Source organism: Balaenoptera borealis, assembly GCF_965194805.1.
Source record: "Balaenoptera borealis genome assembly, chromosome: 16".
NCBI classification, from domain to species: Eukaryota; Metazoa; Chordata; class Mammalia; order Artiodactyla; family Balaenopteridae; genus Balaenoptera; species Balaenoptera borealis.
Genome location: NC_138872.1, coordinates 14,024,044 through 14,040,677, shown reverse-complemented (window position 1 = coordinate 14,040,677; position 16,634 = coordinate 14,024,044). Strand labels below are relative to the sequence as shown.

Below are 16,634 nucleotides of genomic sequence, written 5' to 3'. Positions count from 1 at the left end.
CCCGGGAGAATGGCAGGAAAGCTGAGAGGCCTTGCTGACGGGTTGGATGTGGGGGTGAGAGGAGAGAGGAGTCAAGAGGGGCTCCTGGGCTTGGCCTGACCTGAGTGATGGTGCTGTTCTCTGTGATGGGCAGCACAGGGAAGATGGGAGAATCCATCCTTCTGTTGTGGGCACATGAGGTCGGAGATGTCTGGGACACCCCAGTGAAACACCAGATCGACAGGCAGATACACGAGTTTGAAGCTCTCACGCAGTGAAGGTGGTAGACACATAGTAAGCCCTTTGTCCATCTTGGTTGAACCTGAGGCTCAGAGCCAGGTATTTTTTGGACTGCTGTGTGTTCTAGCCCTTGTCTTCAGAACCTTGCCCCATCTGCTGTTCCTCGCTGACCCCAAAGTCAAAGTCGCACCTCTTGGAAAAGGATCTTAATTACCAACTGGAGCTACTCAGTAAAAACAAGCCAGTTTGTTTTTACTCTCTACATTTTTTTCCAAAATGTCCCCAGTGCCAGAAGCCCCGAGGGCACCTTAGCAGAATTGAAACCGTGTTATACGATGCAGAAGTTAAGACACAAGTGAAAACATATTGCTTGCTGGTGCAGGGAGCCCCCGTCAAAATCTGAAGGGCAGCCCGGTGGAGGTCCCCAGGGAGGCCCTTCGGGGCTGGAGCCTGGCTCCTGCATGGATGGTCAGATGATGGGGTTTAGGGAACGAAGTCAGATCCCTTTCTGCTCTGAGCCTGCAGTGCCATCTCTAAATAAGGAGATCAGCTCCCACAAGCAGCAGCGATTTATGGAGAGTTTAGCATTCACCAGGCCCTGCTCTAAGTGCTGTGGATTCAGTGGCAAAAAAACAAAAACCGAAAAAACAACACAGCAAGATTCCCCCACCCTGGCGGCATTGACCTTCCAGTTGGGGAAGCAGACCATAAACAATTGAATATAAAATGTCAGATAAAGTGTTCCAAAGAGAGACCAGCAGAGCCGGAGGAGATGCTCCCAGGGACTATTTTACTTGGTATAACCAGGTAAGGCTTCTGTGACATTGGAGCAGAGACCTGAAGGAGGTAAGGGAGAGGACCATGTGGGCATCTAGGCAGAGAGTGTGCCAGACAGAGAAAACAGCAGTGCAGAGCCCCTGGGGCGTGGTCAGAGTTGGCAAGTTCCAGGAACAGGAAGGATTGCCCAGTGCAGCTAGAGCAAAAGAGCAGGAAGGACGGTGTAGGGCAGTTTGGGGGAGGGGAGACAGATCACTTGGGGCCTCTGGGCCATCATAAGGCCCTGGGTAACATTCTAACAGTGACCAGAAGCTATTGGAGGATTTAGAGCAGGGGAGCAACATGACCTGACTCGCCGTTCAGAGGCTCCCTCTGGCTGCTGGGTGGAGAACAGACCAAAGGGGGCAATGGTGGAAGCAGGTGTTTGCATTAGGTCGGTTCCCGGACTGAAAGGTGAAAGTGCTCATGGGGCGGGGATTCCATGAGGAGGACTGGTCAGAGACAAAGTAGGTGCCTAGTTCAGCTGTATCTCAGGACTTTAGGGATGCGTGTCCAGAGTTTAGGGCAAGTGTCTGCTAATCAGTTCAGTCTGCCTTTGAGTCCTGGCTCCACCATCTCCTGGCTGTGTGACCTGTGCAAGTCACTCCACCTCCTTGAACCTCAGTTTCCTCATCTGTTAAATGGGTAGAAGAAAAGCCCCTAACTTCCAGGGTCGTCAGGATGATGGGAGATACACGGAAGCAGTCAGCAGAGAGCCTGGCACACAGTACATGCCCAAGAGATGGGCCTCCCCACCAGAGGGCTGCATGCATGTGCCACTGGGACTGTGCAAGGGGGGTTTACATGGTACAGGGGCAAATTGTTTAATTTAAATCATTATATGTTTATTGTATGATGAGCTAGAAAAGGTAACTAGGTTGCCCAATCCCCGATTTTATCATAATTCAGTAACAATACATGTAATGCAGAGATAGGGCAAAGATTATGACAGTGGTGGGCAACCTGGCCCTAAATGACAGCCAGTTGCTGGAGTTTGGGCATAAATATTGACAATTACCCGGCCAACTTGCCTTTGTGCGAGAGCTACTTCTTTTGCAGTAAAATCCAGGGCAGAGGACCCTCATCTGAAATGTCAGCTGGGTTGTGGAGCAAGGGTGGAGGTTTGATTGAAATTCACACACCTGCCGCTTGGGAGCTCATGAAAGCATCCTCGGGCTCACTGAACTGCGCATGTGCCACTGCCCAAGCCAGGCCGGACCCGGCTGAGTGGAGGTGCCCGGGAGCACAGTCCTCTTGGGTTTGATTTCGGGGCTCAGTGTGCAGTGGGGGAGGCGATGCCATCCGTCCTCGTGGCCCCTGCGTGAAGAGGTGAGTGGGGGAAAGCAGGGCAGATTCAGGCAAGGAACAGCCCCGTCCTCGCTTTCCCGTCTTCCCTCGTTCTCAGAGAGCGGGCTCTCCATGTCTGCAACCTCATTATCGTCAAGTGGGGGAGGGTGAGTTTGGAAATGGGAGGGAAGTGTGGGTTATCACACGAAGGGGAAGAACTGTTGGCTCCTAGCAGTCGGGGCCGGGGATGCCACATAACCCAGCACTTTGTACAGCCTTGTACAACGAGGAATGATTCCACGCAAAATGCCGGGGGCACCCCGTTGAGAAACTGCACCAAGCCCTTGAGAGGAGTCAATCAGCTGCACCATATTTATGGATCCACTAGCGTAGAGCACAATCCAGGCTTCATGTAACTTGCTTTTACTTGAAAAAAATTTTTTTGTTGTTAAACTTACAATTTTTCTCTTATTACTGTTTTAGGGGGAAAATGACTAACACATTATGCCAGTGATTTCATAGGTGATATTGCTTAGGATGAAACTGAGGTTTTATTTTTTGTTTGTTTGTTTGTTTTATTGAAGTATAGTTGATTCACAATGTTGTGTTAGTTTCTGGCGTACAGCAAAGTGATTCGGTTATACAGATATATTTTTTCATATTCTTTTCCATTATGGTTTATTACAGGATATTGAATATAGTTCCCTGTGCTATACATAAATCCTTGTTGTTTAATTTATATATAGTGGTGTGTATCTGTTAATCCCAAACTCCTAATTTATTCCCCCGTTTCCCCTTTGGTGACTATATGTTTGTTTTCTATCAATATGTCTGTGAGTCTGTTTTTCTTTTGTCAATAAGTTCATTTGTGTCATATTTTAGATTCCACGTATAAGTGATATCATATGGTATTTGTCTTTCTGTGTCTGACTTACTTCACTTAGTGTGATAATCTCTAGGTCCACCCATGTTGCTGCACCATGTCATTATTTCATTCTTTTTTATGGCTGAGTAGTATTCCATTGTATATATGTACCACATCTTCTTTATCCATTCATCTGTTGATGGACACTTAGGTTGCTTCCATGTCTTGGCTGTTGTAAATAGTGCTGCAGTGAACATTGGGGTGCATGTGTCTTTTCACATTAAGAGTTTTCTCTGATGCATGCTCAGGAGTGGGATTGCTGGATCATATGGCAACTCAATTTTTAGTTTTTTAAGGAACCTCCATACTGTTCTCCATCATGGCTGCACCAATTTACATTCCCACCAACAGCGTAGGAGGGTTCCCTTTTCTCCACACCCTCTCCAGCATTTGTTATTTGTTGACTCTTTAATGATGGCCACTCTGACCGGTGTGAGGTGATACCTCATTGTAGTTTATGTTTCCCTAATAATTAGAAGCTACGGTTTTAAACGTTTAAAAAGGAAAGTTGATTGAAAGGGGTATGATAGGGTGCATCACAAATAGTAGTGGTGAACATTGTTTGAGAAATTGTCTCAGTGATATCAATTATGTTTCAGTAATTTAAATCTCTGTGTGATAGAAAATGTATCTCTTATGGAAGGTCACAGTCAAAACCACTTGAAAGCCAATGCCCTAGAGCCCTAGGGATGTCTGTGTTCTATTCTGCACTGTCCAATACAGTAACCACTGGCCACATGTGGTTATTGAGCACTTGAAATATGGCTAGTGCGACCGAGGCACTGAATTTTTAATTGTGTTTAATTTTAAATAATTTTAATGTAATTAGCCACATGTGGCTGGTGGCTATCATATTGGACAGAACATTTACCTCATTGTACTCATTGTAGAAAGTTCTATGAGACAGTGAAGCTCTGGAACCCTAAATTTGTAAGACATGACCTACATTTTCAGTTAGGATGGTGATGATAATAATAATAATAATAATAATAGTAACAGTAATCACAGCTGACATTTACTGAATACTTACTAGGTACCAGGCACTGTTCTGTGCAGTTTACATGTATTAACTTGTTTAATCTTCACTATTATTATCCCTATTGTCTCAGTCTGCTCAGGCTCCCATAACAAAACATCACAAACTGTATGGCTTAACACAACAGAAATTAATTTTCTTACCATTCTAGAGGCTAGAAGTCCCAGATTAAGGGGCTGGCAAATGTGGTTTCTGGTGCGAGCTCTCTTCCTGGCTTGTAGAGGCCACCTTCTCACTATGTCTCCACATGGCCTTTCCTCAGTGTGTGTACAAGGAGAGGGAGAGAGAAAGGGAGAGAAAAAGCATGTGCTAGCCAGCTCTGCTGTCTCTTTTTATTAGGACACTAATCCTATCAGATCAGGGCACCACCCTTATGACCTCACATAACCTTAATTACTTCCTTAGAGGCCCCCTCTCCAAATACAGCCACCTGAGTGTTTGTGCTTCCACCTATGGATTTGGGGAGGACACAAACACTCAGTCCATAACACCCATTTTACATATGAAGAAACTGAGGCACAGAGAGGTTAAGCGAACAGCCCAAAGTCACACAGTTGGCAGTGGCAGTATTCAGACCCAGGCAACCTGGCTCCAGGGCCCTTGCACTTATCCACTGTGCTGTGCTGCCTCCCCCAGGAGAACGATTGCCATCTGGCTGAGAAAGAAGATTCCCAACAGGAAATCTAGACTCTACAGTGCTGTAGACAGTGGGTTCAAAGGGAAAAGGAGAGCAGGGAGGATTGGTGCAGCCAGGAAGCCTGGAGGAAGATGAGCAAGGTCTGACAGCAAGAGGAGGAGAAATTCCCAGTGTAAACGAAGAAGACAAAGATGAAAAACTCCTCCATGAATTATCATGTCATCTTCACGTCGTATATGCAAAACAAAAGTCACACAAATAACAGCAACCTAAACCACACTAAACTACTACGGCACCTTCTCTTCCCCCCTGCAAGGGGAACAAAGCAATAAACAAAGGATCTGAATGCATTTCTAGAAAGAAGGATGTGGACTGAGGTTGGAGCCGAGTGGGGGGCACAGGTGAGAATAATAAACCCAATCACAGCGACAGCTGACATGTCCTGAGAGCTCACTGTGCCAGGCAGTGCCCGAAGGGCTCACCTGCATGCCTTCATTTAACCTTTCCAACAGTCACAGAAGGTAGATACTGTTACGTATCCCCATTTCAGAGATGGGAAAACTGAGGCACAGAGAGGTTAACTTGCCCAGGGCTGACACGTATTGAGCTCTTACCCTGTGCCAAGCATCACACGTGTATTTTCTCACTGAAATCTCACAAGTATCTCCCTGGAAAGGGAGATTTTTTTTTTTTTTAATCTCTATTTTACATATGAAGAATGAAGCCCAGGGAGGTCATTTTTCAGGGGTCACAGAGCTAGTAAGAGTAGAGTGGAGATCTGATCCCAGGCCAAGCTGACTTCTAGGCTGGGACGTTTATCTTTCACAGAAGATACAATTTTTTTTTTATTTATTTATTTTTCGCTGCGTAGGGTCTTAGTTGCTGTGCGCGGGCTTTCTCTAGTTGCCCCGAGCCGGGGCTACTCTTCGTTGCAGTGTGCAGGCTTCTCATTGCAGTGGCTTCTCTTGTTGTGGAGCATGGGTTCTAGGCGCACAGGTGCTGTAGTTGTGGCTTGCGGGCTCTAGAGCGCAGGCTCAGTAGTTGTGGCACATGGGCTTAGTTGCTCCGCGGCATGTGGGATCTTCCCAGACCAGGGATGGAACCCGTGTCCCCTGCATTGGCAGGTGGATTCTTAACCGCTGCGCCACCAGGGAAGTCCCAAAGATACAGTTTTGAGATGAACAGTGAATTGGAGAAGGAATACGGGTCCACAGAGTGGATGGAAGAAAAGAGTCCTTCATAAGAAACAAGATCAACCTAAAGGTTTTGACAGAAGGTATCCCTGGCCCGAATCAGGCGTGGCCAGGCTGGAGGGTGGGCTGGAGGGGGAGCGTTTCAAGATGCTGCCAGAGCTTTGGGAAGGATCATGCTGGAGGGTCTCAGAAGTGGCTGGAATCTGGGCAGGCCATGGCTGCCTGCCTGACACCTGGGCCTGATTGCTAAACGTCTGATTTACGGTTCTCCAGGAGCTGTCAGGGAGAATAATATTTCACCGTGTCAGCGCTGAGCTGCTCTCCAAGACGTCCTGCCCAACTGACCATTAATGCAACACAGGCCACAACCTGTTTAGTGCTCTTCAGATAAGTTAAACACTTAAACAACACGAGAAAGACAGCCCAGGTTTCCCTCCCAGGGAGCAGGCCCCTCTCTGGCTAGTCTAGAGGCAGCATTAAGCACTCTCACTTTTAAAATATACCTGCCTTGAAGGAGAAGGAGTGGGCAGGGAGTCCATCTGGGCTTGGATGAGAGTCATTTTTCTAAAGCAAATTTGTCAACAATTTCCTTTCTGCATTCGTGTCTCCAGGCGGCCAAGGACAAAACGTAATGGGATCAGACCACAGCAGAGCAGGTTGGGAAAACCCCGGCTGTCACCAGCATAAGCAGAACGGATTTTGATGGGTATTTGTCACCGGGCTTACTGTTCAGAAACAAGCAATGACGAGAATACTAAGGATCAAAACCTATGGGGTGCAGGCAAAGGCTGATCCAGACAGCCTTAAATTAGAAAACCAGGAAAATTAATAAGAACTGGTAACTGAAAAGATCATTAAGGTAGAAAGCCTTTGGCAAACATGAACAAGAAAAAAAAGAGGGAGAAGAAGAGATCAGTAACCAACATCCAGAATGAAAGGGTGGACATTATTGTAGGTTCAGGGGAGATTCTTTTTTTTTTTTTAATTATGAGAATACCATGAGCACTATTGTTCCAATGAACCTGAAAACCTGGATGAAGTTGACCCTTTTCAGAAAGATGTAAATTATCAAAATTAACCCAAGGGGAAAATTTTTAGATAAATAAACCAGTGACCATGAGAAATTGAAATCGTAGTTAAAGGTGTACAGCTCTGGGCTTCCCTGGTGGCGCAGTGGTTGAGAATCTGCCTGCCAATGCAGGGGACACAGGTTTGAGCCCTGGTCTGGGAAGATCCCACATGCCACGGAGCAACTAGGCCCGTGAGCCACAACTACTGAGCCTGCACGTCTGGAGTCTTTGCTCCGCAACAAGAGAGGCCGCAATAGTGAGAGGCCCGCGCACCGCGATGAAGAGGGGACCCTGCTTGCCGCAACTAGAGAAAGTCCTCGCACAGAAACGAAGACCCAACACAGCCAAAAATAATAAATAAATAAATAAATTAAAAAAAAAAGTGTACAGCTCTAACAAAGGCACCAGGTCCAGCTCGTTTTAAACGAGAGTTCCACCAAACATTCAAGGAAAGGACAAATAAATCCCATCCTGCACAAACTGTAGAGCAAAGAAAAGGTGGGATGCTCTCTCATGCATTTCAGGAGACTGTTACCTTGAAACTAAATCTGGACTTTGAGCACATGACAAAAGGATAAATCACTGTCATCACTGATGAAAGATGGGACGCTCCTGCAATCCCACAGATACCTTCACTCAGGCCCTGTGACCCTTTATGTAAGTTCCACTTGGCCCTGTCTGAGCTTCAGTTTCCACACTGGTGAAAGGAGTGGTCTGGACTATAATCGGTATCATTTATTAGGCCAGCCACATGCCTCGTTACACACCTGCAAGTGGATGCATTACCCATATTTCATAATTTTTTAAAAATCCAGGACTTCCCTGGTGGCACGGTGGTTAAGACTCCACGCTCCCAATGCAGGGGGCCTGGGTTCGATCCCTGGCCAGGGAACTAGATCCCATGTGCATGCCACAACTAAGGAGCCAGCAAGCCACAACTAAGGAGCCCGTGAGCCACAACTAAGGAGCCTGCCACAACTAAGGAGCCTGCCTGCTGCAACTAAGACCTGGCACAACCAAATAAATAAATAAATAAATATTTTTTTTAAATCCTGGAGACCTTGGTCTGTTGCCCAAGAGGGCCCAGAAGTAATGACACTCCTGTAGCAACTAGCACACCCAGCATCCAGATCTTGGCTTCAAAACACCATTTTCCAGTGAAAGGAACCAGGGCTCCTTGGAGAAGTGACTGATTCTAGGGCTGGGACAGAGAAGTTACATGATAAACATGGAGCATCTTACTGTACCAAAAACTAAAGAAGTGCTCAAAAAACCCCATGATGATGGGGTATGTCAAAGGGACACAAGTGCTGACTGGAAGGGTTCCCAGTGGCCAGAGCTGGAACACTTTGAGTACTAAAACAAATAACATAGTATTCAACCCAAAATATAAAATAAGTACCCATGAGTCCATACTGACACAGATAAATGATTGAATAAATAAGTGGGGGAGAACAGACAAATCTCCCGTACAGAAAAATTCAAAATAATTTATGTAGATACTCTACCGTTTACTGTGAGCTTTGCATAGTTTCTTCCTTCCAAAGAGTATACTATGGAAAGTTGGGGGGAGAGTAACTTTACAGTGGAGAAGCCTGAGGAACACTACCTAAGCCAAGTGATCAAGGTCAACATCAACAGTGATGTCATGTTGATAGTATGTACCCTTGATATGATGTGATGTGATGAGAGTGGCACTTTTACCTCTGTGATCTTCCTCACCAAAACCCATAACTCCAGTCTAACCATGAGAAAAACATCAGACAAATCCCAGTTGAAACATTCTGCAAAATACCTGACGAGCACTCCTTTAAACTGTCACTAAAACCAAGGAAAGTCTGAGAAACTATCACAACCCAGAAGAACCTAAAGAGACAAGACGACAAAATGTAATGTGGGCCCAGGACCCCAGATGGGATCCTGGAAGAGAAAAAGAATGGCAGTAGAAAAACTGAATAAAGAATTGACATTAGTTAATAATAATATAGTGATATTTATTAGTTGTGACAAATATACTATTTGAATATAAGATGTTAACAATAAAAGAAACTGGGTGTGGGATATATGGGAACACTCTACTGTATTCACAATTTTTCTGTAAATCTATAACTATTCTAAAATTAAAAGTTTATCACAGGGACTTCCCTGGTGGCACAGTGGTTAAGAATCCACCTGCCAATGCAGGGAACACGGGTTTGATCTCTGGTCCGGGAAGATCCCACATGCCACGGAGCAACTAAGCCCATGCACCACAACTACTGAGCCTGCGCTCTAGGGCCCGCGAGCCACAACTACTGAGCCCATGCACCACAACTACTGAAGCCCGTGTGCCTAGAGCCCGTGCTCCGCAACAAGAGAAGCCACCGCGATGAGAAGCCCGCACACCACAATGAAGAATAGCCCCCGCTCGTTGCAACTAGAGAAAGCCTGCGCGCAGCAATGAAGACCTGATGCAGCCAAAAAAAAAAAAGTTTATTACAAAAAAAAAAAACCTGAAGACTCACAGGTGTCTAGTAACTTTCCCAAGATCACACACCTAGGGAACAGCGGGGCTGACACTGGAGCCCAGGGATGGGCATTTGAAGGCCAACTACAACATCAAGGACGTGTGAAACTGAATGTCTCTACCCTAGTTCGCTTCCGCCCCGCTTCCTGAGATGCATTAATGTGTAGCATCCTGACGTGTCTTTGGAATTTGGACTGAAGACTGCAACGTCCTGCTTTGCTTCTAAATTGCTTCATCAGCAGAGCTGACCATCCGTGAACCTCTTTCGGTGGTGAACTCAATTCAGTTTGGGCCTATGGAATTCAGAATAGTAATACTAGAGATAATTAAGGCAAACGTGTATGTGGCATTTTCTGTGGGCGAGGGACTTTTCAAAATGCTTTACCTGTATTGATTCATTCGATCCTTACAAAACCCTATGTGGGCAGTACCATTCTATACCTCAATTACAGACAAGGAAGTTGAGAGTCACGAAGATTAGTACCTTGTCCAAGTCCATTCTGTTAGTAAGCAGAGTCAGAATTTGACCCAGATCCCAGAGTCTGTGTTCTTAACTGCTGTACTCTCTGACCTTGCAAAAACCAGTTTAAAAAAAAAAAAAAAAGGCACTACCTTTACGGTTTCCCAGTTTAGCAGATGAAAGAAGAAATCGGCCATTATATCAGGCCTAGATTAACCCTACAGGCCCCACAAAGTGTGGAAGCACAGAAACATTTGTCCTGACATGGCGTAGAGTTGGGGCAGTTTTTACAAAGGCAGTGACATCAACAAACCTTCGCAGGCTTTTGATAGATGGAAAGAGAAGGGAAAAGCATTCAAAACAGAAGGAACAGCAAATGCAAAGGCCCTGGGGCAAGAGCATGAGGGTTATTGAAGGACTAGCAGGGCCTGCTGTGTCTGCAGTGCAGTGAGAGGGGTGGGAGATGGTGGGGGGAGAGTGATGAGTGGGAGGGTGGGCCGACGAGTGGGGCCCGAGTCATGGTGAGGACTGTGCTTTCACCTGGAGGGAGGTGGGAGCCATTATGGGGTTCTGAGCAGGGGAGGGACAGGATCTGACTTAGGGTTTAACAGGATCCCTCTGGCTGCTGGATGGAGACTAGGCTGGAAAGATGGGGGGTAGGCAAGGGTAGAAGCAGGGAGAGTGAGGAGGTGACTATAATAGTCTGAGTCAGGGGTCAGTTAACTTTTTCTGTAAGGAGCCAGAGAGTAAGCATTTTAAGCTCTGCGGCTCAGGCTGTCTCTGTCTCAACTACTCAGTTCTCCCGTTGTAGGACAAAATCAGCCCTAGACAGTATGTAAATGAATGAGCATGGCTGTGTTCCAATAAAACTTTGTTTACACAAACAGCGGGCAGGCCAGATGTAGCCCCCGGGTCATAGTTTGCCGCCCTCTGGTGTAGGTGGCAGGTAATGATGGCTTGGACCATGATGGGAGCAGCAGGGGAGGCTCTCTTTTCCGGGGACATAAGAAGTACCTTGAGGACAAGAGTCAGGTTAGTCCCGAAACCTCTCCTCTCTTGACCCAAGCATCCTCTGATGCTGTTCCGGGCCCACAGGAGGCATTTGTATAAATTAGTCTTAGGATGGATGGGTCTTTGCAAGCACAGGCTCTGGAGGCAGACAGCCTCCTGGCCTCCTCCTCACCCTCACTGTATGGCCTCGGAAGTTTTCTGGGGTAACAAAGTACCCAGACTGGGTGACTTAAACAACAGAAACTTCCTGTCCTGCAGGTCTTGAGACCAGAAGTTCAAGATCAAAGTGTCAGCAGGGTTGGCTCCTTCTGAGGGCTCTGAGGGAGAATCTGCTCCTTGCCCCTCTCTCCTAGCTTCTCCAAGACATTCCTTGGCTTGTAGACCTATCACTCCACCTCTGCCCTCACGGTCACATGATGTTCTCCCTGTGAGCATATCTGTCTCTGTGTCCAGATTTCCCTTTTTTATCAGGACATCAGTCATATTGGATTAAGGCCCACCCTCATGACCCCATCTTAACTTGATCATCAGTGAAGACCCTCTTTCCAAATAAGGTCACATTCCCAGGTACTGGGGTTAGGACTAGCAACGTCTTTTGAGGGGACACAATTCAGCTCATAACAGACCCGTTCCTGTACTTCTCTCACCTCATTTTCTCCTGTATAAGATGAATGACAGTAGTATCCCCGTTAATCTATGTGAAGTGCTGAGCACAGACCCCGGCATACTGGGAGCCAGTCAGAGGCTATATATTGCTGGCCTCTGTCCTCCAGTGTGAGATCCTGCCTTCTCCTCTCCTCCCAGGGAGATACTTTTATTTTTCAAAAGCAATATATGTCCATATTCTCCTTGTAAAGGAAGGAAGGAGGGAAGGAAGGAAACAGGGAGGGAGGAAGGAAGGAAGGAAAGGAAAGGAAAGAAAGCATTTCAGTAAGATTAAAGCCTCCTTTGACCACTAACCCAGCGCCAGTGCCTCCCCAGATGGAATTACTGTCCCCCGTCAGATGTGTAAGCATCCAGATCTTTCTATTTCCATTTATGTATATGGATACATTCATATATAACACCTTGTTTTGTTTTTAATTGGTTTTTATAAATAGCGACATGTGTGATACTGGATGTCTCATTCTCCAGTCTGCTGCTTTTTGCACTGTAGGATGTCTTGGAAACATTTCCATGTGCCAACATAACTATCTCCCTCTTTCTTGTGAGCTGCCGGGTAGGATTCCCCTGAATGGATATACCACAGTTCATTCCACCATGATACAATCGAGGGAACTGCAGGTGTTTGCAGTTTCTCACTGAGATGCTGGACATCCTTGCACGAGACTCTTTGCAGGTGTTTCTCTGGGTCAGGAAGTGTCAGTTCCTCAGCCCCACTGCGCCTCACCAATGGCAAGGCCACAGGAACCCATCCTCTGTCTTGGGCGGGTGGTCCCGCTCAGACCCCGCCCACCCCCCCACCTATGATAGTCACACACTGACTCCAGAGAGGCCAGAAGCACCCTGGGCCGTGAGAAGCTGGCATCCTTTGAGAGGCCTGCCCCCCGTGCAGCACGGTTGAAAGGCATGTGATCTTCTTCCCCCAGGGCCCAGCCCCATCTTCGTGTCCTCCACATTGTCCCGCTCCCCTCGGTGCTGGCTCAGCGGGTAACTCAATCCAGGTCAGCTGGTGGGGTATGAGGTAGTGTCTAGCTGAGCGTCATGGTATTTTATTAAGCCCGAAATGTGATCGCTACTGTTGTCACACTTTAGCACCCCCGACAATCCCCTCGCAAATGAGAAAAACAGAGCCTCCCCACATACCTTTCCCCTGACATCAGGGAAAGCACAGGGAACCCTGCCCAGGGGCCTGAGCCCTGGTGACCCCCCAGAGCAGCTTTCAAGCTTGAGGGAAGGCCTGGGGGCCACGGGGAGGTGTTTTTCCAATGTCAGGCAAAGCAATGGACTGGGGGGAAATCTGCTATTAATTTTTCCTCGGTGCCTGGGTCTCCGAAGTCAACCCTGGCTTTTAAATACAGTTTTCATTAACCTGTTAGGATTGCTGGCCCTAGGATCCTTCCATGTATATGAGATTGCTCTGGATCAGAGGTTTCAAACTAGGATGCCCACAGGGGCCAAGTAACCAGGTAAGGTAGAGTGAGGAGAACCCAGTAGAGACTGCAGAGGAGTGGAGATGGATGTCAGGGCTAAGGATTCTCAGGATAGAAGAATGCAAGCCCTGCGTTGCCAGAGCATGTAAATTCTCAAAGTAGCTGAAAATCTAGAGAGACAGAGAAAGAGGGAGAACAAGAAGAGCGAGAAGGGAGGGAGGAAAGGGGGAGAGAGAGAGATGGCTATTGTTCCAAAAAATGTTTTAAGCACATTTTGGGCTAAATGAGATATGTCTCCAGACCAGCTTGCAAGCTCTTCCTTAATGAACCTATCAACACAGCAGAGAAATTGTCAACCTTGTTTCTTTATCCCTCCAGAGCTGCACTGTCCAATAGAATGTTCTGCAATGATGGAAAACGTGCACCATCCAGTATGGTAGCCATTGGCTCCATTTGGCTATTGAGCACTTGAAATAGGCCTAAGGAACTGAATTTTCTATTCTGTTTAATTTTAATTTAACTATAAAGAACCACATGTGGCTAACCTCTACTGTATTAGATAATGTGACTATCGACTCTTCCAGTTGGGGTGTACCATCGTGCTCAACTATTTAGGAAAGGACACACCCTCTCAGGGAGGGGGATCAATTATACCACCAAGACATTAGAATCCTGGGTGCGTGGAAAGAAAGGAAATATGGAATACAGCAGAAAAGATTTAGGTGTAAACCAGATGTCTGCTCACTCAAGGATGGTCACTCAGTGTCCCCCACCTAGTCTTTTTCCAGTACTATCCAAAGAGTTTCTCAGTTGGGGTCACCACTGAGCGTCCGCCATGTTCTTTGCCCTCTGCTCCGGCTACCATTTGCCCATGGCTGACCCCCCTGCTGTCAGACCTGTCAGAGCACACCGTTGCCCACGCCTGGGCGCTGTGCCAGGCCCACAGACACGTGAGGTGCCTTGCAGCAGGACCCTGAGTCCTACTTTGTCACTGCCACAGAGCTGTGGGCAAAGTGTGCCAGGGACTCTGGAAACAAACCTCTTTCCAATCCAGAGGATCCAGCAAACCGCCTTCCAGTCCAAAGCTCATTCAGGGGGGCCAGAGAGGGATCAGGGGCCACACCACCCCTTCTTCCAGGTTCCAAACTTGATCCCCACAAAGCAGCCCAGGCTGCCCCAAATGCCACTGTCCCCACCCCCTCTACCCCCGCATCTCCGTAACAACTAAGTTACCTCTGTATATCTTTAAAAAGTGATGGAGGGAAGGTGGTCCCATCATCCCCCAGCAAAACTCTTGTTCTCAAAGATAAACTCAAGCCTCTTCCCTGTGTAAAAAGAGATCTGCTCAAAATGTTGACAACACCATTTTTTTCCCAGCTTCTCTCCTCCCTTCAAGGGCCCAGAGATGTTACAACCAGTTTTTCTCTCAGAGGTCAAGCTCAAAGTTCCATGTGCATCTCCTCTCTCTAGCAGTCTTTGCGAGGAGATATCTGCCCCCTGAAATTGTCTTGCAAACCAAAACGTGGATGTTTACAAATCTTAACACAATAATCAAAACTAACATTTATGTAGCCAGACCCTTCTCCTCTCGTCAACCTTGTGAAGCAGGTTCTGTTATTATCTCCATTTGCCAAACTGATCTCTGAGATTCGGGGTGGTTAAGTCACTTGCTCAAGTGGTTGGATCCAGGATCCAAACCCAGGCGATCTGATTCCAGAGCCTGAGCTCTAACCAGTACCATCGGGGGGCAGGCACAGCGTGCTCACGATTTTTGCCTTATGGACCGATCATCTGAATGGACTTTCTGATGGATGTAGAGTTCACAGGCTTCCTTGGGGGCTGTTGCATCACTTGCCTCTTGGTTGCAAAATGACAGAAATCCATCTCCACTCACTTAAATGGAAAAAAGTCCGTGTATTCGTCTCCTACGGCTGCTGTACCAAATTACCACACACTTAGTGGCTTAAAACAACACAGTTCTGGAGATCAACGTCCAAAATCAATTTCACTGGGCTGAAGATGTTGGCAGAGCTGGTTTCTTCTGGAGGCTTTGAGGGGAGAATATGTTTCTTCGCCATTTTCGGCTTCTGGTGGCCGCCTGTATTTCTTGGCTTGCGGCCTCTGCCTTCATCTTCAAAGCACCTCACTCCAGTTCCCTTCTCTCTGTCGTCAAATACCCCTCTGCCTCTTATTTACAAGGACCCTTGTAATTACATTTGGGGTCCACCTGGAAAATCCAGGATAATCTCCCCATCTCAAGATCTTTAACTTAATCACATCTGCAAAGTGCCTTTTTCTGTATACGTTTCCTGAGATTAGGACAGGGATGTTTTGCGGGGGCTATCATTCAGCCTACCATAGTAGTCAGGGTGGCCTTGTCTCGGTTGTGGCTGGATCCAGAGGAGCAAACAATGTGATCGGGACCTCATCCCTCTCTCCAACTCCCAGACCTACTTTCCTCTGACAGCCCCAGGCTTAATCTCACCATCCAGCAGCTCTAGGGAAAGGAGAGCTCCTCTTTCCCAAAAGTCCCAGGGCTGGTTCTCATTGGTCCAGCTGAGGCCACACACTCATCTCTGAAGTAATCACTGTGGCCAGAGGGACCGTGGGTCTCTCTGATTGGTTGAGCCTGGGTCATGTGCCCACCTACATCATCCCCTCCCCTCAATCTTAACTCCCATGTGTTACGCGTAGTATTTCTCCAAAGAGAACTGAGAGATGTATGGGTGGTGGAAAGCAGCATGTTATTGGAGTCCATTGAACGGCGAACCCTTGGAATGGTGCCTGGCACATAGTAATGCTTGATAAATGATGGTCACAGATCGTGGGACACAGAGGGGGACTTGGGCAGGGGGTACCTCCTGAAGCTAATGCTTGAAGAATACAAGGTTCACTAAGCAGATGAAAGCAGAAGAGCATTCCAAGCAGAGGAAACACTTTGAATAGTGAGAGGCTTCCACCGTATGGCCATGATAACCATAGGTCCTAGTGTACCTGGGGGCAGAGGGAGATAGGTCCTATTTTGTGCCTGTCCTCCTAATGGAACGTTGATAGCAGCCCCCTTTACATTGCAAAACTATCTAGGTTTGCATGATAAATTATACGGTCACCACCACCCCTTATAGCCAAAGGCAAAAGAGGATGAGACTTAGCCCAAGGTCACCTGACCTTTAGTGGCAAAGTTTGGACTAGAATTCAGGACTCTGACTCCCAGTCCAGTGCTCCTTCACCCCTCAGCTTATGAAACCAGCTCTTAAAGGCTGCATCAGCTTCACCAGTCACGTTTCTCCCTTTTTCTCTTCTTGCCAAATTCTCTGTAGGACTGTGACCAGATCCACGTGGACGATGTCTCATCCGATGACAATGGGCAAGATTTAAGGT

General features: G+C 47.2%; 1 protein-coding gene across 3 annotated transcripts in view; it reads left to right on the top strand.

The window, feature by feature from the left end:
• Window positions 1-16,634, top strand: part of EYA2 (EYA transcriptional coactivator and phosphatase 2) — a 303,026-nt gene that overhangs the window by 268,755 nt on the left and 17,637 nt on the right. For all 3 annotated transcript variants that reach the window (XM_082361171.1, XM_082361170.1, XM_082361172.1), the window contains one exon: window positions 16,574-16,632. In XM_082361171.1, the coding sequence (XP_082217297.1) occupies window positions 16,574-16,632 (59 nt within the window). The remainder of the gene's footprint in view (window positions 1-16,573; window positions 16,633-16,634) is intronic.